This window comes from Sarcophilus harrisii, chromosome 1 (genome assembly GCF_902635505.1).
Source record: "Sarcophilus harrisii chromosome 1, mSarHar1.11, whole genome shotgun sequence".
In the NCBI taxonomy this organism is placed as follows: domain Eukaryota; kingdom Metazoa; phylum Chordata; class Mammalia; order Dasyuromorphia; family Dasyuridae; genus Sarcophilus; species Sarcophilus harrisii.
The window spans coordinates 138,716,127-138,738,443 of record NC_045426.1 but is presented as its reverse complement, the minus strand read 5'-3'; the positions used below and the strand labels follow the sequence as shown (position 1 = coordinate 138,738,443).

Here is a 22,317-nt window from a genome sequence, read left to right as displayed (position 1 = left end):
AAAACAAAATTAATACCAAAAAGTTGAAAAGTGTACTAAAAGGTTTTGATAATCTTAATGGATGGTATCATTAGCATTTATGATAGCCTGATGTACCCATCTCCATTACACAGTTATAACCGCTAAATCATGTCAGCCTTTCAGAATACCTCCTCCCCATAGTGCTGGAAATAAAACTGCCAAATTCTTGAGTTTCTCTCCTTTCTACACTCCATACAGACTCTTTACCCTCTTCTTCTAAAACATTACCTCAGACATTTTCAATTAATTATACAGTTTATTTATAGTTATATTTCAGTCTCTATTGAGACTTAAGAAATATCCCAGTTGAATTTCCCAAATAAATTTGATCACAGAACATGTTAGAGACTGAAATTAATTGATGGAACCTATGAATATTAGTACAGGAATCTAAAGGTATTTAGAGCTGGGCTTCTTCCACTCAAAACTCTTTTTTGCCTGAGAAATTTTTACATATATCTGGGTATATACGTATATAAAATAGTGCAAATCAAAAATTTAGTGATAATAAGTCATAATTTTGCAACCTTTACATTTAATTATAAGATGGCTCAGTCTCTTAGGAGAAAGATCTAATGATGCATATGTCTCTTTCCCATATTATATTGGGAAGAGAAAGAGAGAGAGAGAGAGAGAGAGAGAGAGAGAGAGAGAGAGAGAGAGAGAGAGAGTCCTCTACCATCAGCAAAGACCACCAAAGCTCTGCTTACCTCCAAGAATATTCCCAAGGGTCTTTCAGAGCCCTCAAGAATCTGGATAACATCCTGGCAGCCAAAGACAAAAGTAGACTATCTGTTTTATGCTTTAAATATGGCACTTCTCTACCAAATGCTCCAACCTATACTTTTTGTTTCTCTTCTTTCTTCAGATTTAAGGTTAAAAGAACCTCTCTTCCCCTTTTCTCTTCCAGTTACTGAAAAATTATCAATGGCATTAAAATTCTGATCAACTATTGTGGGATAGCCTATGTACCAAAAGCAAATGGCATTCATATCTTTGTTACAGTCTGAAGTTTAGTGTTAACTGGTTACTGGAGGCTATTTTCTTACCATATCCAAATCACAAGTTTGTGAGTTCTTTTTTTTGTAACCATTGTAATGAATACCAGATTCCCTTAAATGCTTTGAATGTTAAGAAAACATTCAACAGCATATTCTAAGTGGCAAAATTAAATTAATAAACATTCTCAGAAGATATAAGCATTTTTTTTAAAGCTCTAAGGTATAAGAACAAGTTCATAGATATCTGTAAATAAGAACAGTTCAAGGTGTCCATCACTTCAAATCTTATTTAAGCATGAAATTTTTATTTTAGAAAACATGTGTAAAGGTAAATTTACAATAATTACATCTAAATATTACATACTTTCTTAAATCTTCTAAGCATATTATTTTGTCTTTAAAATAGCTTAGAGGGGAAATCTCTTAGGAAACTTTTATAAATAATCTTAAAGATGTTATCCTTAACACTAACTTCTCCATATGTAAATGTTAGCTGTTATTCTTCCCCACTCCGTTTATTTATTATTTCACCCATCAGCCAAACCTCCAACTAGCATCATTTTTCAGTCCATTCCCATCTCCATTTCCAGTTCAAAAATCATAATCAATTTGGTCAAGCTCCCAGTAAGGGTGTGTCAATCTAATCATTTTAGGGGATATACAAACTCAAGGATTTTCCATACCAAATTCTCTATTAGAATGAAAACTTCTTGAAGGCAGAGTCTGTTCCATCATTAGGCACAAAGTAAAGAAAAGCTTGAATCATTAATTCATTAACAGGCAATGAAACAATGGTCACAAAGACCTAGACAGACTAGATTTCTTTTTTATAGTCCCTGCCTTCAATAAATTTACATTCTAAGTTTATAATTAAAATGAATACAATAAAATTTGAGGTTAGGTTCCCACCAATACTGAGAAGCCTTGAATAAATTATGATATATGCAAGTAAAGGAATATGCATTGTAAAAAAAGTTGACAAAGGGGACAGTTTTAGACAAACCTAGGAATACTAGTAGCTTGGTGGCTCAGTGGATAGAGTGTGAGACTTGGAATTAGGGAGTTCAAATATGGTCTCATACTCAAAAGCTGTGTAACACTGAATAAATAAATCACTTCACCCTATTTGCCTATGTTCTCTCAATTGTAAAATGAGCTAGAGAAGGAAAGAGCAAACCACTCTAGTATCTCTGCTAAAACAAAAATCAAACAAGCAAAAAAAATCAAAAAGGGGTCAAAAGAGTCAGACTGAAAAACTCAACAAAAACAACAGGGAAGATTTGTATGAACAGACATAGTGAAATTAGTAGAACCAAAATAATTTATGTAACAATATTGTAAGGAATAAGAACTAAGGGGATCATCAAATCATTCACGAAGAATTTATTAATTCCTTACCATTTCCCTGGCATTGTATTAAATGCTAGGGATATAAGGGGAAAAAACCAGTCCCTGCTTTCAAAGATTTCAAGAGTATAATAAGGGAGACAACATGAAAAAATTGTATATACATGATGTATACGACATCAAAATAAGATAATCTCAGAGGAAAGATACTTGCAAAGGAGTATACTGATAAAAGACTTCACAAAATGTGGAAATGAGACAAGGTTTGAAAAAAGCCTGGGAAGCCAAGAGATAGTGAAAAGGGAGAGAATTTCAGACATACGAAGGGAATCAATTTAACAGAAGAAAATCAAGATATGAATAGTTTAATGGAGATAAACCATTGAAAAATGTAAAATGTAAAAAATGAAAGGATGCCAGTGTAGTTGCAAAGTTCATGAAAAAGAATAAGGAGAATAAAGTATAAGAAGACTGATAAGGTAGGAAGGGGCCAGGTTATAAAAGGTTTGTATTTTATTCTGGTTGGGAGATGACATGATCAAATGAGTGCTTTAGGATCACTTTGGCAGCTGAATGAGGGATACACTGGAATGGGCAAAGAAGCTCAACCAGAAGGCAACTACAAAACTACAAGTGTGAGGTGATAAAGCCTATGGCAGATAAAGTGTGTGGGAGTTAAAAGTGGATACATAGCTACCTGAGATAAAGTCTGATCACTGCCTTAGATTATTAACTCAGAGGAAAGAAATTTCTATTTCTGGACATAGTCCATGTGGACATTTGTTTTGGTTGTCTATGTTTGATAGAAGTTAGGGTTGTTTTAAGAGTCTTTTTTTTTTCCTTCTTTTTTTTTTTTTTTTTTTTTTTTTGAGGATGTGTGGGAAATTGGAAGCAGAGGGAAACTATCTATAAGTTTACCAAAATGGGCAGAAGCAGAGAGGAAGAATGGGGGGAAAGGAAGGGAAGCAGCAGGGTAAAAAACTAAATTTAGATTTTTTTAATGCATAGAAGACAATAAAAGGAAGGTCAGCAAGAAACAGAAACAGAATATTTCTGAAAAATAACATTTATAATGTGTTGTATAATTGGGGAAAGAGATGCAAATTGTACCTCACAAAATCACAGCTGCGTGTGTAGTGCTCTTATTCTCATCTTCTTTGCATATAGAAAGGCACATCTTATTTAATTTCTTAAATTTATAATATTTTTTAATGAGGCCTGGAGAGAACCCTATCCACAAATGGGATATATCACACAGGAAAAACCTCCAGAGGTGTTTTTTTCCAAACAAAATTTGAAATATGCTACCCTGAAAATATATTATCCCCTTCATATTCCATAATAACAATAATAATGAATTATGCTCTGAAATGCAACAATCCTTTAAAATAAAAGAACACTCATCTAATAGTAATAGTGAGGGAAAATGTCTAAAGAAAGGAATAAAAAGTTTTTGTGTTTGGTACAACATTATATGGTCTAAAGCAATAGTTTCTAATCGTTTTAACATCAAAACCTATCGAGGACCAGAATATGATATTTATTATTAGCATCTACTGATTAAGAAAATACATCATAAAGTTACTTTGTGTGACCACTCATAAATGACAAAATCTACATATATAAGAAAAATAATAAAGACACATCCTCACCAACTACTCTATATTTAGCTACCTTATATATATTCATAGTCATTCATTTTATATTTATACTGTATTTTTATTTATGTATGTCTTATCTCCTCTATTGAAAGATAAGCTCCTTATATAGAGTGTTTCTTTATATAATAATTATATAACCAAGGCCCAGCAGAGCGATTGGCACATACTAGGTGCTAATAATTGTTGATTAAGATGAACAAGATTTTATATACTTTAGTCTACATAATTTATGTTTGCTTTTTTATTACCCTTGGTAACACTATTATTCTGGTACTAAATAAAAACCATTTAGATTCAAGGCTTGTAATAGCAGTATCTTTCTTCCTTGCCCAGCCCCAACCCACCCCAAACCTTCCTGCCCTAATCCTTGGCTTAGTTAGGAACTAATGATTTTAAGGAAAAATGCATAAGCAATATATTTAAACTGAATAGCACAAGTCTATAGTGTAATTTTGCTTCCAGCCAAACAGATAGCTTGAACCTTAAAAGAATTATTACTTAATAACACTCGATGGAAGTAGCTGACTTTCAGAAATGAGCAGATTTACCTAGGTTAACAGGGAATAGAGTGGAAGCAATGAATAAATGAGGAGGCTATTTACTCTAACATATTCTGAATGGCTAAACTATAAAGCAAATCTTTGGTTTTTACATATCACTTTATTTTCCTGGTTTATTAACTCTGTGACAGCAAATTTCTGTAAAATTAAGCACATGAGTACTTTGTTAAAATTAGGCATAAAATCACCCACTGTTTTGAATTGGCACTAATTCAAGAAGTCAAATTCAAAATAGGTATAGGTTAGCTTTAAAATATTAAAATTCCAATCGATTTCATTTAAAATGACAAACAGTATAATACAATGTATATAAAAAAGAAACTTTCAAAGATGCTCTAGCATCACTAGAAGTAGCCTTAAAATGGCACACCATAATTAATTCTGATTTTAATTGGAAGGATTTGTCTTATTAGTCACAATTCTTAGCCATTTAGAGTTAAATTTATGGTTTTAAAATATATGTATATATATATATCAAGTAATTAAAGAGTATAAAATAATTTCTTCCCAGGAGCACACTGAACTGATTAGTGTCTTTGGATACATACTAATAAGCAAATTAATTTTTTAGGTATTGTAAATAACTGCAAAAACTATCTTTCTTTTAAATTAACATGAACTTATTAAAAGCAGATCAGAAGTATCCATTCATTTTGAGTTCTTAAAATACAAAATTCTACTAAACTCCCTGATGCCCCGCCATGATCTGAGAATGACTCAGTGTCAAGGCTATCCCAAATAGCATAAGCTCTGTGGAAGGTCCCTTCATGATAGAAAAGACTGAGTATAGTCTAAACAATTTTAGACCAAGCAAACTTCTTACAAACCAACTTCTTACAAACCAAACTTAACTTCTTACCAAACTTCTTACAACCAAAGTTGTAAGAAGTTCATCACTAAAAGGCTAGTCATGAGTGTGATTGGAGAAGAGGGATAAGGGGAAGAATGTGAGAGAAATTTAGAAAAATTAACAGAATAGTTGGTGAACTTATCTGGTAAAGGGAGTATCAACCCTGAGAAGCTAATCATCTATTAAGTTTTAAACAAAATAAATCACCTTAACTTTTAAGTCAATTTAGGCATAAAATCATAAAAAGTCATATATTACTTCTTTTTTTATATGAATTAATACATAACCATGTCATCCAACTTTCTTTATGATGAGATTATTTCAGCAATTTCTTCACTGGATGACCAAGTCTACATCATGCTGACTTCCATTTTATAATGATTGTAGTATGTTAAAGGGGCAACTAGGTGGTATAGTGGATAAAACTCCAGATCTGGAATCAGGAAAATGAGTTCAAATCACCCTCAGAGAGACTTAATCTATGTGATTGCATAACCTGTACTTTAAATTAGAAAGCAACATGACATGCTAATTCTTTCAAAATAATGTTGCTGGGTCACTTCAATTATGTCTTCATGACCTCATTTGGAGTTTTCTTGTCACAGATACCAGATAGTTTACTATTTCTTTCTCCAGCTCATTTACAGATGAGGAAACTGAGGTAAATAAGGTTATGTGACTTGCCAAAACAGTCACACAGCTTATAAGTACCTGAAGCTAAATTTGAACTCAGGTCTTCTTGACTCTAGGCCTAGAGTTTTATCCATTAGACCAGCCAGCTAGTTAGTCTTTCAACATACTAAAGCACTATAATATGGAATTCAGCATGATGTGGACTTGGTCATCCACTGAAGAAATCACCTAAATCTCTCAGAAAGTTGGATGATGTGATTAGTTATGTATTAATAGATATACAAAAAGAAGTATTATATAACTTGCTACTATCAAATTTTGGTATAAATGGACAGTGTGGTTTAATGTATTAGTGAATATTTACTAATGTTTTTGTTTTTAATAAACACAGTGCTTTAAAATGAGTTGTTAACGACAGTACTTCACAGTTAGCTGACAAATCAAAAGAACTATAGTCTGGTCATTAAAAAGACTTTTTGCTTTATATTTCAAAATATCAGTCTTAAAAAGACATTTGAGACAACAGCAAGAGATCCACATGAACTCATTAGGTAAGCAGCTACATATAAGGGACTAGAACACAAATAAGAAGATGTGAACATGAAGATAAGCCACATAACATGTTCATATAAAATACATAAAGCACATTTCTTATCTATTTATAACATTATATGGAGGTAGCAGAGCTCTCATCAATTTTATAATTTAGAAAAAAAGATTTAGTAGTATTTTGCAATATTAGCCTATTTAATTCAACAGATATTATTAAACACAAGTACAGAGATGGCCTCTAGGTATAACTGGACAAAAATAATAATAATTTTTTGCCACTAATTAGAATGATATTTAACAATTCACCCAATCTTGCTCATTTGTGTGATGATACAACTTGTTGTATGACTTTAGAGAAGCCATTTTACTCCTCTGGGCCTTTTTGTGAGAGAGCTTTAAATGAGTGAATTGGACAATCTAGAAGAGTGGTTCTCAAACTTTATGGTACCAGAACCCCTTTGCAAAAATTACCAAGTTTTTATTTATATGGTTTATACTTGTTAACATATATTATGTTAAAAATTAAAACTAATTAACATGTTAAAAATTTATCCTTTATGTCTGTCTTAATAGAGTACAGTTGAATTCCAACATATGTTTCTGCAATCCGTCTGTTGCAATGTTGCTTTGGTTGAATCAAATATATGAAGAAAATCCAAGTTCATACAGATATGTAGTTGAAAAGGGGAGTGTTTTATTAGACAAACAATATCTTAGTGTTTTTCTGAAAATAACCACAACTTCATAGACCCCCCCTAAAAAATCTAAGAGAAATCTAGGGGTGCTAGAATGATACTTTGAGAACCACTTATCTAGAACATCCTTTTCAATGCTAATATTAAAGAGGTGGGAATGAGGAGAAATAGTTCTGTCATCTCATTCCTATATGCTTTTCCTTACTCTCACAATTGTTATCTCTTCCTCAAAAAATTTATTTTGCATTAATTTTGCATATGCCACATTTTCTGACAGAATATGGGCTGCTTAAGGGTCAGAGACTATAGTTTTTGTCTATATATCTAGCACCATCATGAGTGGCAAATAGAAAATGCTTATTAGGATCATTCATTTTTAGAGCTAGAAGAGGCCTTTGGACATCTAGTCCAATCCTACTCTTTTAACAGATGAGGAATTAAATAGGGCCCAGAAAAATCAAGTGATTTGCCCCCAATGACAAAAACAGTATGCAGAAGAGCAGTTTCAAACTTGCTGTCTTCTCCATGACCCACTATAGCAATGCTTAATAAATGAATTTGTTACAATGAATTGTGTAATTGCAAGCAGCAATGGTTCTGAAATGTGAGCAAATCCCTGGCAGAAAGGGCCAAAGAGACCAAATGAAAAGATGGCCAACTTGGTGAGAGATAGGCTGAAGATAGGCACTATATTTAATGTATATAATCACTCAAGTATGATACCCTATATTCTAACAATTGTATTATTTAAAAAGCATATTTTACACTAACTCTTAGAGAGCTTTTTAACTAGCCCACAGCCAAGAGCTATGAAATATTTTCTTTCAATTGCAATCCTATGGTGAGATCCAGAATTCTATTTGTCAATAAAACCAGTGCTTCAAAAATTTAATTAAACATTAAAAAATTAAGCATAAATGGTCATTGTTGGATTCTTGTTTTATTAAAAACTGCACCTGACGTGCAATTGTTTTAAAATCCCCCCCAAAAAATTTTAAATCCTAGTTCCCACATGCATATTCACCAAAAATGTTCCTTTTTTGACACACATTTGTTTTCATAGTGAATTTATAAACAGGCCAATCTCCCTTTTCATCATATGCAGGAACTGACCCTGAATTAAAAAGAATTAAATGGATATTTTATGCAACAAACAAAGCTGTGCTGGTGCTGAATTGGCAATATTTTTAGATAATAATCCACTACACCTAATCAAAGTAATCACTATGTTTCCATTGCAGAACAGAAAATGGTAGCATCATTTCGCTCACATTAGAGAATGCTCTACAAAAACATCATTTACTATCCTAAAACCCTGACAAAGATCTACTTAGGAAGGTTGGTTAAAATGGCAACAAATTAATAAATAGACTTCTTTCCCCTCTTCCATCTAAGATGAAAATGCTTGACATGACATGACTTTGATTTGCATTTTACAATTTTATCACCACCCAAAGAATCTGATTCCTAACTTGGCAAATCCACTATTCTTCAGAAGTATTTCTCAACTTTGAGCCAACATTTGGAGAAAGCGGCTGAATTTGGGGCCCCTCAAAAGGTTCAAGACCTCATTAGACAAAGCGTCTGTGTTAGGGAACTACTCCTGGAAATTATTATATATTTTCTTTACCTATCAAGAGAAAAAAATAAGAACTGATAACCCCTCAAGAAGAGTTAGAATACAGAGTCAGATTCTTTTTTTTAAACAGGGGGGAGAAACGGGGAGATGGAGAGTACAGGACTTCTAAAGGAGAATGTCAGATTGTTCCAACACAAAAGGGAGCCAATTTGTAAAGTAACTAGCATAAAGAATCAAGCACTTGGTGATACCCTGCCAACATTTGAGCAGTAAATCCTGCACAGTCAAAGCATGACAGAGTGCTTCACATTTGGAGAAACATTTCTAAACTATCATTCTAAACCTATCATATCTAAAAGTAAAAGTTATTAAACTGTCACAGGATTTTTCATATATAAAATCAATATTATTTAACAAAACTATGTAACCAATAAGTCTTATTTTTTATGAAAAACAATAAAATAAACGTTGGTTTTTAAGAATGACTTGCAACTAATTCAGTGAAGTATTATGACAGGAGATAACATATTGTTTCATCTACAAAATGTGGAAATCATTCAACTCTGTTTTAAATGAATGAAATTCTGTATTTATGTATAAGCCACCCACTTTCTTTAATGGGACCTTAGCAGGGAAGAAAGACTTTTACCTGACATGACTCTAAGCCCTCTAAATACAATGAATCACACAGAAATGCATATTGTATAAAATGGAATAGTATTATTTTTAATTCTTAGCAGCTGTTAATGATTTTGGAACTTAAAAATTAAAACTGGACCATTATACACTCCCTGAAAAATGGAAGAAAAAAAAAAAGGTTTTTTTCCCAAAAGGTGCTACTTTTGTTAAATGAGATAAAACTGCAAAGGGATCATTTCTGATCATTTCAGGGAAACAAAAGACTCCTTTTTCATAGGCAGAATTTATTACAAGCTGTTGTTGGTTGTTTGTTTTTTTGTTTTGTTTTTTTCACAAGGCTGAACCATCATGCAACAGTTTTGCCATTTGACTAAGAATACAGATTGTCCTAACTAGATATCCAGGGATTTTAATCAGCTATTTCCTTCAAGTATTATAAAAAAAACTACAATATTTGGAATGATAACACTACAAAGCAAAAAGGGCATTTTTTTGTTATTTTATTTCAAACCTCTAGTATTATAATGGAATAAAATCACTCATGTAGCCTCTAAGCATTGCACACTTAGAAATGTAATGCAATAATTTCATGATAATGGACTCACAGAAACAACTAGAATTGTATTTCAATTGCTCAATTATGTGGAAAAGTTTTCAATGGATCCCTATATAGATAGCGCATTATTACTATTAAATATCAAAACAGGCAGTGATGGTGGGAATATAGCTTTGTTCTTTGGACATCAGATACAACGGCCATGACTTAATTTTAATCTCACATAGGTTATTAAATCTTACTCATTCTTCATTACCAACATGAAGGTGCTAAAAGAAATTTTAAAACATTATATTTTATTAGCTCCCAATATACATATTGATGTAGGTTGGGGTCACTCACCATTGTATTGTCCTTTTTTGTGTCAAATCAATAAATTATCAGAACAAGCATATGTTCCAGGTACTATTTTAAAAATCCCACAGAAGAGATTTTAAACTGTAATGGTTAATGAAAGCTTTTTGAACTGCAAAAGCTTGAATTAAATGTTTGCTTTGTAGGGGTTTTCTAATACTGTTTTCATATATCTTTCAAAATTTCTATTAGCTGGCTGATAACATTTTCAACTGTATTAAAACGAGAAGGCCAAACAATTTTGCAAATAAATTATTTACAAGTCTCAACATTCTAACAAAATTTCAAAACAATTATAAGTAAACTCGAGTTTTAAGCCTGCTGAATACAAAAAGGCGTCATAACAGTAACTGATTATAGAATTTTAAGAGGGAAGAGGGAAACCATCGAGGGAAATATTTTATTACTAACCTTTTACTTTTTAATCCTGCTTCCTATAGACAAAGATCAGACTTATGTACTATTCCAACAATGTTTTAGCTTTGCTATTCCAAGCATGTATTTAAAAGATGAGTGAAAGGAGCAACTAATAGCATCTAAGCAACATTTAACTCTAAACCTGCCACCAAATTTGGAAACAAAACAGAATACTAAAAAACAACCAGGAATGCTATTTTGATATAGTACATCTTTACCAGAGCACACAACATAAAAATATAAACAGGTGTAAGGAGAAACAGCACTCTGGATCAACTTGTTTTATTATATCTTCTGAAGCTTTTCTTTTCATAGGTAGTTTTTTTTTTTCTTTGATGCTAACACACATAGCCCACCCATGTACTTTTAATCACAGTTATAAAGAGTGTAAATCTAATTAAAAAAAAAAAATTTGTGAATTATGCTCATGGCTGGTGGCAGGGTGTTTTTGTTTTATCTTATTTTAATGTCAATCCAATACGTTTGCTCCAGGGCTTTAAAACCTAGAGAAGCACAGATCACCTTTCTATAGATACATTTTAACGGCTAAGGAATAACCAAAAGAAAGTCACCTACACACATACAAACACACAAACGCACAGAGACACGCGAGAACAAAGGAAACACTAACGTGTGAACAGGAAATGAAGCAACTCTGTACACGTAAGTACCTTTTGGTGCCTCCAACGTAGGTGAAAGTAAAAGTGGAGTCTGAGTATCTGAAATCTGAAACGGGAAGTATTATTATTACAATATTTTATTACGTCTGGAGTCATTTGTAAAAGCATAATTTTGCCTTTTTTTTTTTGCGGGGGGGGGGGGGTGGGGGGGCAGCGGTTTGCAGGAAAGCGAAGGCGTGGAGGAAAGGAGGAGGTTGGAAACACCTGAGGTCTCCATCCCATTTCGCCTAGGGAGGGGGGAGGGGGGAGTGCGGGGAGAATGTGTGGTTTAAGAAGCTCCAGCAGCCGAAAAAGCCCCTCGCAACAAGTGCCCCGATGCTATGGCAACGGCGGGAATTTCCATTGTCAGAGGAGGAAGCAAGCAGCAACAAGCCAGGCTTTCTGCTTCTAAATAAGGCTTCGGTGTTGGGGTTTTTGCTGTTGTTGTCGGGGTGGGGGATGCAAACGGCAGGTAGGGGCACCGCGAGCAGGCTCCGGAGCCCCTGACAAACCGATTGCAGGATAATGCTTTTACAGGACCCGGGGAGGGGGGCACATCCAGAGAAATGCTCCCAGGGCCAGCGAGAAAAGAGGGGGGGGGGGGGGCTGGGGAGGGAAAAAGGAGGGGAGAGGCTTGGAGCTTGAGACAGTAGGCTTGCCCGGCAGCAGAGCGGTGCCGAGCGGAACCCCTGGAGAGGGGAGCGTAGCCCCAGCTCCATTCCACGGCCGCCGCCAATCAATTCATTGCGCAAAGCAACTCCTTCCCAGCCGCGAGTCTCGGCCACCCGCTAATGGAACACCGAGCCCGGTGGTGGGCTTGGATGATTTTCGGGATCTTTGGTGGCGGCTGCTAAAAATCAAGCGCATTGCTCCAACAGCCTCAGCTTCTCGCTTGGAGCACCTTTGCTAGCGGGTTTCTGATCCTGAATCTGGTTTCCCCAGACGGTGGGGTGAGAGGGGAAGGCAAAGCAGGGGGTGGGGTATGATGTGGGGGGGGGGGTGGAAGAGAGAAATACCGAGCTCCCCCTCCCCCTCTTTCTGACACCCGATCTCGCTCCTGTGACTGTTGTGAAATGACACCCGAAATGGGGACAAGCAGCCCCCAGGCAAATAAGTCGTGCCCCGAACGGGGGGTAAAACGGGTGCCGCCGGGGTCTGAGGAGAGGGAAGACAAACTCACCTGCAAACAGACAGTCCTTTTCTGCCTTGGACTTCTGTATCACAATGTCGATATCCTTCTGAATTCTCTCTTGCCTTGAACACATCCCCATGAAAGAAATCCCTGGAAAAAAAGCAGTCTCTGTTTCCAGCCCACCCCACCCCCCTTTCTCCTCCAGTTTTCGTAAATATTCAGTTAAAAATGAAACCTCTGGTTGAGGCAGGGGATGAAGCAGAAGTGCTTTCTGAAGTGATCCAGGGTGAGACGGGAGGAGGGGGAGGTCGATCTTGCATTCCCAGATGTGACCGCCCAGCTGCCTCTCGCTGCTGTTTGATTCCAATTTCCTCTCCTGACAATAGATCCAGAGGATGGTGATGACACTGAGTCTCACTTTCTCCCTCCCCCGCCTGAACCACCGACAGCGGTGGGCTGCTAGTGCTGGTGATCGGAAGATAATAACAACGGTAATCACCGGCGACGGCAGAATCGGCTCGGAAAGACACACAGGAAGCGGCTCACTCTTTGACACACACATACACACACACACACACCCTGCACACCCATGCATGCATGCACACACGCACGCACCCACACGCGCTTACACACATCTACACATTCACACATACAGACTACAGCCTGACGCCGAGACTGCTGCAGCTACGCCAAGCCGCAGACCCTCCCCTCGCTGCTACTGCTCCCAGCCAGAGACACTCCGCCTGCCACACGTACAGACTGCCCGGCTGCTGCTGCTGCTGCTGCTGCCTACTGTGTCTTTAATAGTAACTACCCGTAGCCAGGGCAAAGTCTGGTTTTCCCCATCTCAGACCTCCCTGCCTCCACCGGAGTGGGAGCTGGCTAGGAACCTGTAGGTGGAATATGCTGTCAGACTTACTAGCTCTCCTCTCCTTCATCACTTCCATGCGTTTTACAACACTTTGTCCCTGAATTGTGAGTAATGGGAAGACTTGAAGCAGAGTAAGTAGAATAAAAGGAAAACCTGAAAAATTCACAAACCTGTTCAAATTACGCAAGGCAGAAGATTCCCTAAAAGAACTTTAGCGTATTCCCTATCTACCATGAACCTTTTTTTTTTCCTACACGGCAGAGGTGACCAAAGTCATCATTTCACCAGGGGAAAATAGTTCATCCCCATTGGAAATCTTTTTTTGCTACTACCTTCTAGGGCCCAAGTCTTTTTCTTCTTCACTTCGAGGACTCAGCAGGGCTCTCCCGCTATATTTCTTGGCCCATCAGATTTCAAGAATACTGACCGATAGCTCTCTGGCACAAGTGTATTCTTTCTCTGGCTTATGATAATACAATGAACATATTGTCAGAACCCCAAATTGGAACTCTTATTCTGCCAAATATTTTGGTGGCTTTTGTTTGTTTCCTATTTATCTTATGTGTTGTTAGATTTATTAGACAAAATATCTTAAATCATGACAGTCCAGAAAATCCAGGACAGATGGTCGTTGTATTTATAGGCCACCCCTCAGATTCAGGGCAGTCACTACTGCCCTCAAATACCCCTTAGGATAAACTTTTTCTTTGATTCCCCCTAACCCAGTTTAGTCCATTTTGTTTTATACTCGGTCTTTTGCATAAAAATTTCCTTTTGATTCAAACCCTGAATAATCAAATCATATTTCAGTTTCTTATGAACATAAGAATATTAAAGACCCATAGTCTTGGGTCTTTACACAGGTCTTTTACTACCGGCATAGTCTTGCCTGTATACTGTTCCTAATAATGACATAAGAAATGTGCAATAAAGATGTAGTATTAACATTGTTCCTAATAATGACATAAGAAATGTGCAATAAAGATGTAGTATTAACATTGTCCTCTGTGACCCAGAATCTTTGAATGTGAGCAAAAGACCTTATAGATGATTTAAGGCAATTGTATTTTGCAGATAAGAAAACATCAACATGAAAAACATTATAGTGCCTTATTATGGAAAACCATTATCTGTACACTTAAGCCATATTTGAAGCTATTTTTATTTTTCACCAGTATCACTTCTTAGGAATGTGAATTCCATGAAGTCAGCTTCTCATTGGGGAAAGTATTATTTCCTTAATTTGTCCTATATTTTAATCTCAAGCTTCATGGGGTACCTCCTGGTTCAACTGAACTAGAATTTGGCTAGCAAATCTGAATTTATTAGATCCTTTACTCTGTTACATATTTCAATCCTTTTTTTGTTATCTTTCCAGACTAAAAGTGCTATTTATTTTAATACTTCTTTATACGTAGCCCTCCAACCACTCTAACAATTCTAGTTTCACTTCTCCAATTCCATTATGACTATGTTAAAATGATTGGAACTGCAGTCAGATGAGGATGATTTTGTTTGGAGTCTGTTTTACACAAAATACTTTTATTTTCTTCTTAGCAGATAGCCTTGCCCTCATCCACTCCTCTGGCCATCTTAGGATATCTCTTGTTTCCACACTCACTTATTCATTTGTAAGACAGAACTGACTTCCCATTCCTACTAGATCTTCCTGCAGCTTTTGACACTTCTGATTATCTTGATATCTGGTTAAGCTCTTTTTTCCTTGATTTATATGACTTTTCTCTTTTTTTCTTCTTTCTTGTCTTACATTTTTTCATCACAGTCATCTTTGCTAGATCATTATCATTTTCCCACCCACTCAGCATGATTATTTTTAAAATGCTCTGTCCTGGGTCCTCTTCTCTTCATCCTCTCCACTCATGCTTTTGATGATCTCAGTCCCCTTGGGGTCAATTAGTCCATCTACAAAGACTTGCCAAATCTATATATAGGGCCCCTTTGAGCTATTTCCTACCTTTCAGGCCCAAGGGATAGTTACCCCAAGTTTAAACTATTTTGTGATACTCTGCCCTCCTAAACTATATCTTGAACCCCCACCAATGTGCTTACCTTTCAATAAGCAGCTAAAATGTATAATTAGTTGAAAGCAAAGAAATTTACTGAAATAGTATGTTAAGATTTACAATAGAAAATTCTTGTCTATAAATTTAGGATCCATATGTATATAAGCATCCTCAATGTGGAAAATGAGAAAAATCATGCATTGGGAATATATTTTGATATACAATTCACACTTAAACTGTATGACTCCTGGTGTCTTGTTCTGATATCCCCAAGATACTTTTTTGATGCTTGAAACATCTTGTCAAAGCATTTTGTGCTACTGTGCTGGTCCTTTTTCTTCAGGGTACATTGTTTTGCCAGTTGACCATGGTGTGCTGCCTCTAGTTTCTGGCCAAACTGGAATTCTTGTCTAGAGAAACACAACACTCTTTCCCTATTACCAGTAAGAAGCATCCTCAGGTCTGATCCCTCCGTTTCAACTCTAAGACCTGCCATCTGCCAAACAGCAGGATCCTACTTGAAGTTCCAAGCTTTCCTAGAACCCTCTCACATGGCTAATCTATGGTCTCTGCCCATTTTCTTATGCTTTCCTAACCTAATGATTTGAAAATGGGCCTCTCAATCTTATTCCTTTTATAAACTACAAATGGACCACATAAAGTTTAATGCCTTTACAAGTTGCAAAGGGGCCATTCTAAGTTCATATCTATATACAGCAGCATTATATGTTCCTTAGATATAGATATGTCTCTGTCTGAGTATCTATCATCTATCCACATATATAGATGAGAAGGAAAGATAAGAGAGAGAAGAGAACTGGCACTAATATAACACCTACTATGTGCTATAGACACTATGACAAGTGCTTTTTACAAATGTTACCTCATTAATAAATATCAACCAAGAGAGACATATACACACATATGCATGAAATTTTATTCTGGAGATATTTTCTCGGCCAGGTAGGTCACCTCAGTCCATTTATGGTTTCTGAACTTTAGTCCCACATCATTATATGTTAATCATTGCCATCTGAGTATCCCATTTTGATAGTTTTTGATAAAACAATTTCTTTCATCCTCCCCATATCATGAGATTTCACCTGAATGAGGGCAGAGTTGGGATCTGATTGTTCTGTTTCCCTGATGCAGGTTTCTGGCCATCTCAGTCCCACTATACATAATCTCCATCCCTCAGACTTGGTGGACGGCTAAAATCATGAAAATAGCCAAATTCTGATGGCTTACTGATGAGACATATTTCTGGATGAGGGAGACAGGCACTCAGGAAAAACTAAAAGTATCACTATATCTTTGTTAGATATTCTCGCTGTGTTAGAGCAAAGTATACCTTCTTTGTTAAATGTTCCGTGGCTTTGTAATGCAACATTTCATCCCAATATTGAATCAAAACTATTATTAGAGTTTGACTTGCAATATTTGTTGTTAATTTCAGCGGTTTAGGAGTTAAAATGACTTCATAGCTCACATCTTAGTTAAGTTGGGGAAGAACTCTGCAAAGATGGAGAAGTGATTAATGGATGAGGGGCACTGCATGGCTCTGTTTCCCTGCTGGGCTGAGTATGGAGAGTTAAGTCATTTTAGGAGTGAGAAACAGGTTTCTTCTCAGATGGAGAGATTACCTTGGTGGATGCTTCAGAAGCTGCTTGTAAGGATAAAGACACCACCAAGGTGAGCATCATCAGCATATTGTGGATTTTTCTGCATAAATTGGATTGTCAGTTTATTAAGAGTTCATGTAAACTGGGCCAAAATTTTCAGCAACCAGAGATAAAACTGTTTTCAGAGGCCATGCAATAAAAGCTGAGGGGAAACTAAGGGATTTAGCAATCATGCAATTGAAGAAATTCTTAGGGGTACAGATTGAAGAGATCCATCCTATATTCTCTGCAGGAGAACAGATTTGGTTCAGAAACTGGGGAATTCCCAACCCCCCCCCAAAAAAATAGGCTTATCCTATCACTGATTCCAAGACAAGGTAAGGAACTTCCTCCTCTGCAACCCTGCACCCGGAAAAAAAGTGAATAAAACCAAAGTTCTTATGGAAAATTAAAAAATCCCAATAACAATGTCATCTGAAAGTGTGTACCTCTATATCCTGAGGGAACACTCTAAGGACCTATTTTAAAGAGATAACTAAATTTGTTTGAGCATCTGGAAATGCTCTTTTTTTTCTTTTTAGGTTTAGGAGATGGAGTTAATTGTATCTTTTCTTGAAAAGCTAAATAGAAGTTGATCTACTGGGGAAAAGGTGAAGTTCCTAAAGTAAATAGATTTGAATGGTTATATTTATATACCCTACCCCTAGGCTCACCCTGAGCCCTTCCCACCATTTTCAGGTTTTATTAAATCCTGCCTTCCAGCTAGAACTCCCCCTGAAAGACTACAGACCTTAGTTAAGGGTCTCTCCAACCACACAATTATACTGGACTGCTCCATTCCTTAATTTTGAACAGGAGATCAGCATGGTTGTGACCTGTGCAAATGTTGTTATCAATACAAACAGACATTCAGGCAATGAGGGAAGAAGTAGCAGAAACCACCTCTGCCCAGGTTGGTGGGCAAAAAAAGATGAGCCATTTTCAGGAAAAAGATTTTAATGTGCCTGCTAAAACTTGGATAAAGAGATCCTCCAGTATAAGCTCTATAAATATTAAAATGGAGGAAGATTCTCTGGGTGATTTTTAGGACCTTGACACCATGGGCTAGCATATGAGAGAAGCAGTATTTCCCTGAAACAACTTCTTTTCTCCTACTTACAACATGGGAGGGGACTTTACCTTGAAAGAACAAAGCTGAGGCCTAATTGATCTCAGTTTCCTTGATGCAGTATATCCTAATTATTAAGGGGAATAAAGAGATCCAGCAACATGTCGTCAACATCTCTCAGATTTGCTGACTGCCTAAAATAGTGCTTGTTACCATATTCTTATGATTTAATGTCTAGATGCATTTCTGGATAGAATTCTTCTCCTTTTCCTCTTCCTCTTCCTCTTCTTCCTTTTCTTTCTTCTTCTTTCTTCTTCCTCTTTTACAAAGGACTTTTTTCCCAACTATCTTCTCCCTCATCTTTTCCACTCTCAAATTAAAAGAAAGAAAACCTTTGATTGAGAATCCTACCATTCTTTTTAGTCATTAAGGTTTACAACATCACATTTATCCTTGAATCTTCCATTTTCTTCATACATCATATCTATTTTATTGCCAGGTTCATTAATTCTACCTGTATAACATCACTTGCATCCATCCATTCTTCTGTCTTTACTTCTGATTAATATCTTAATTCAGGATCTGATTACAACTCTCATCTTTGGGGCAACCTCCTGATTGTTTTTCCTGCTTCCAGTCTCATATATAAAATCCATCCTCTATACAACAGCCAGATTAGTTTTCCTAAAACATAATTCTGAGCCTGTCACTCTTCCTTGATGAAAAGTCGTCAATGTACCCCTATTTCTGCGAATATAAATTACAGGTTCAAAATCTAGTTTTTAAATTCCCCTGTTAACAGGGATTCCTAATATTTGTGTTTATGTGTGTACAGCGTTGAACACCTTTGATAGCCTAGTGAAGTCTATAGACCCATTCTTAGGCTATTTTTAATTGCCTAAAATAAAATAGATAGGATTACAAAGGAAACCATTCATATTGAATAAAAATGTAATTCTTTTTCCCACCTAAATTTATGGACTCCCTGAAATATATCCCCAGATCCTGTCAGTGGAACCCAGGTTAAGAACTCTGATAAGTCTTCACACATTAGTTATTACTTCCCTTCCTGTACTCTTTATGTTCTAGTAACCTACTATGATGCTCCAGTTCACATTTTTCTGTTTTTATGTAAACTGGCACCCAAACTTAGAATGCACTTCTTTCTGACCTTTAAATACCCCTAGCTTTCTTCAAAGTACTATGATAGTATGTGTAAAAAGTTCCTCATCGGTGTTCTCTTACTTTCTTATATGCATGAATCTTGTATCATCTCCTTCTCTCCAAAACACCCACAAAGATTCTACACTACTTAAAGGCAAATACTGTTCCATTTTGGTCTTTTTGTAACTACCAGTTTGTGATACTAGCCACTGGCCTAATCCTATTCATTAAAAATATCAGGTGCCAGGAAATCCAGTGTTTATTCACCTTGCCATTTCTCCAGTCCTCCTGCTGATGGATAGTACTGAGGAACTGCCAAACTCTCTATGGTTCTTAACAGGATAAGTAACTTTCTATATGTCCTTCTGAGCTCCCAGCTTCCACCACACTTTACTGGATCATCACATAGGTTTGTTATCTTAAGAAGTGTAGCAAATGTGGATTTACCCAATCTGAAAAGCTTTAAAGCTACCATTTTCCCCCACTCAATCTACTATATTTAACTAAACCCATTCACATATCATTAACATAATAAAGTAGACTCTCTATAAGAACAGGGGGATTTCTAAGAGTGTACATAGTGTTTAGTTTATCTTGTCACCATGTAATTTTTTTTTTAACCTTTAGCTTCTCCAAAGCTAAACCATCTCTAAAAAAAAAAAAATATATATATATATATATATATATATCTGAACCCTAGAGTTCAAGGAGAGACATAATTCAGTTGTTTAGACCTACATGATCTCTCTTCCTGAATGCAATCAAAGTAATATCATACAAATTCCAATGTTTTTCAACTTCTGATGCGAGGATTGGGATAATTTCTCCCTACCCAATAATAGGAAACTTAGGACCAACTTCAATGCTACTTCCTCCACCTTACAAGTTCTTTCATGTGTTTTTATTGTTCTTCACTCATGTTGGGCCCCTTCTGGAGTTTACAGAGAAGGAAACTAAGACAGACAGGGTTAAGTGACTTGTCCAGCGTCACATAAATACTAGATTTGAATTCAGGAAAATGTCTTCCTAAATCTGGACCCAGTGCTCTTTGTACTTTGCCATTTAACTGTCCCTATCTTTGACAGATAGGAATCTAAAAAACTTGTCTTTGACTGTTCTGTATTTCAGGGTTCATTGGCTGCCTTGATACTGTTCGGTCCTCCTGGTTCATTTATTGTTAATAGACCAGCAAAGGTACAGGTTAGAGCAGGCCAGATATGGAGAGTGACTTCTTTCAACATCTTGCCTCTTCTGTTCCTTTATATACTTGAAATTTATGATCATTTCCAGTGGGTGGTCAAGAAACACAACACATCCCTTTATGTCCCTTTGTTCTTCTCAGCCTTTGGGATTTATGTGTAGGGTTAGCTCAAGCCACAGAGCTGAAGATATAAAATGGGACACAGATATTTAATCCACTGTTGACAATTGCATCATCTCTGTCTAACATAGTACCTTGCACAGAGTAGCTTAATGTTGGTTGAATTTAATGTAAAAATCCCTGAACTATTAAGTGGTCAAATAGTGGAAAGGCCCCTAACTGCTCCTGAGAGGGAAATAAAATATTATAAACTATGGAAAGACATGAAAAAGCAGATAATTTTATCCATTCTTGTAAAAACCTTTTGTCCTTGGATAAAAAATACCTGCAAAACTAAATGTAATTATTTAAGAATTATTATAAGAGTTAAGAATATTGTCATATCCCATTGTATCCCTCCCTTAAACAGAGCATGTTTTCTCATTTGATAACAAACCTCATCAGCTACATGGCAAATATCCTTCAGAAACATTCCTTTTCCCGCTGTTGTTCCTCCTTCCTCTACTACAAATTTGCTGTGAAATGCTTTATATATTCTAATTTGCTACAAAATGCTGTTGATTGGCTGTGTATTCTAAGCAGATTTGAACTGAAGTTGATGTCAGTGCACAGTATTCTTTAATATGCTAAGAAATCTGTAGTTTCATCTCCTATCTTTGACTCATGGTCAGCAGATGACTCTCCTCCCCATCCCAAACTCACTCAATATATGAAGTCCTATTTTTCTGGGTTGAGGGAATTCCAATTAACAGCTTTTAATTTCCTTCACCACAATAGGAATGCTTAGGCCAAAAAGTACTAAAAAGGGAATAGCGAAAATACGTAAAACTTGATAGAAAAAAAATATCGGAAAAAAGTAAAATACTGATACAATTACATGAGGCACTCAAAGAGCTCTTAATAATTCTTGAGTAGTCATAAAAACACATATTACTCATTTGTTGATTCAACTATACTCTCCTGAAAGTAAAGACTCTCTGAAACATCCCTGAAATGGGACTACTAATCAAATTTCACTTTCTGCTTGGTCTGAATTTTCCTAAGAGCAACTCAAGGTCTAGGTTTCTGGCCAGTCACATTATGGCTTAAACTTTTGCTTTCCAGGATAATTCTTCTCAGGAAACATCTCTCTCCACCATCAACACCCAGACTTTGTTACTCTCAAGCTATCAAGTATACAAGATAACAACCAAGGCTTTAAATTCAAATTTAAATTCAGCATTAAAGTCCTTGCACCTCTATTCAGGAAAAGAATGAGTAGAAAAGACAGACTGGAAATTCAGATAATTTTAGAAATATCCGAACCAAAACATAGACTCACTGCCTTGTGTTCAGAGCTGCCACAGTTGTAGGGAAGTCTGAAGAAAAGTAGGAAGTATTCAGGGGGAGGAGAAAAACCAAAGACTTTGGCCTCATTTTTTTTTAAATTAAAGCTTTTTACATGCAAAGATAGTTTTCAACATTTACCCTTGGAAAACCTTGCGTTGCAAATTTTTTTCCCTCCCTTCCCCATCCCCTGCCCTTAGAGAGCAAGTAATACAACATGTGTTT

The 22,317-nt window shown here is 36.1% G+C and overlaps 1 protein-coding gene across 2 annotated transcripts in view; it reads right to left on the bottom strand.

The window, feature by feature from the left end:
- Positions 1 to 13,396, bottom strand: part of PARP8 (poly(ADP-ribose) polymerase family member 8) — a 221,345-nt gene extending 207,949 nt beyond the window's left edge. Inside the window, exons 1-3 of one of the 2 annotated variants that reach the window (XM_031964883.1) lie at positions 12,892 to 13,060; positions 12,705 to 12,806; positions 11,537 to 11,591 (exon numbers count right to left, since the gene is read on the bottom strand). In XM_031964883.1, coding sequence (XP_031820743.1) covers positions 11,537 to 11,591; positions 12,705 to 12,806; positions 12,892 to 12,976 — 242 coding nt within the window. In that variant the 5' untranslated portion in view covers positions 12,977 to 13,060. Of the gene's footprint in view, positions 1 to 11,536; positions 11,592 to 12,704 lie in introns of both variants that reach the window. The other variant, XM_031964876.1, reaches the window with a different exon arrangement.
- Between the last annotated feature and the right edge of the window lie 8,921 nt (positions 13,397 to 22,317).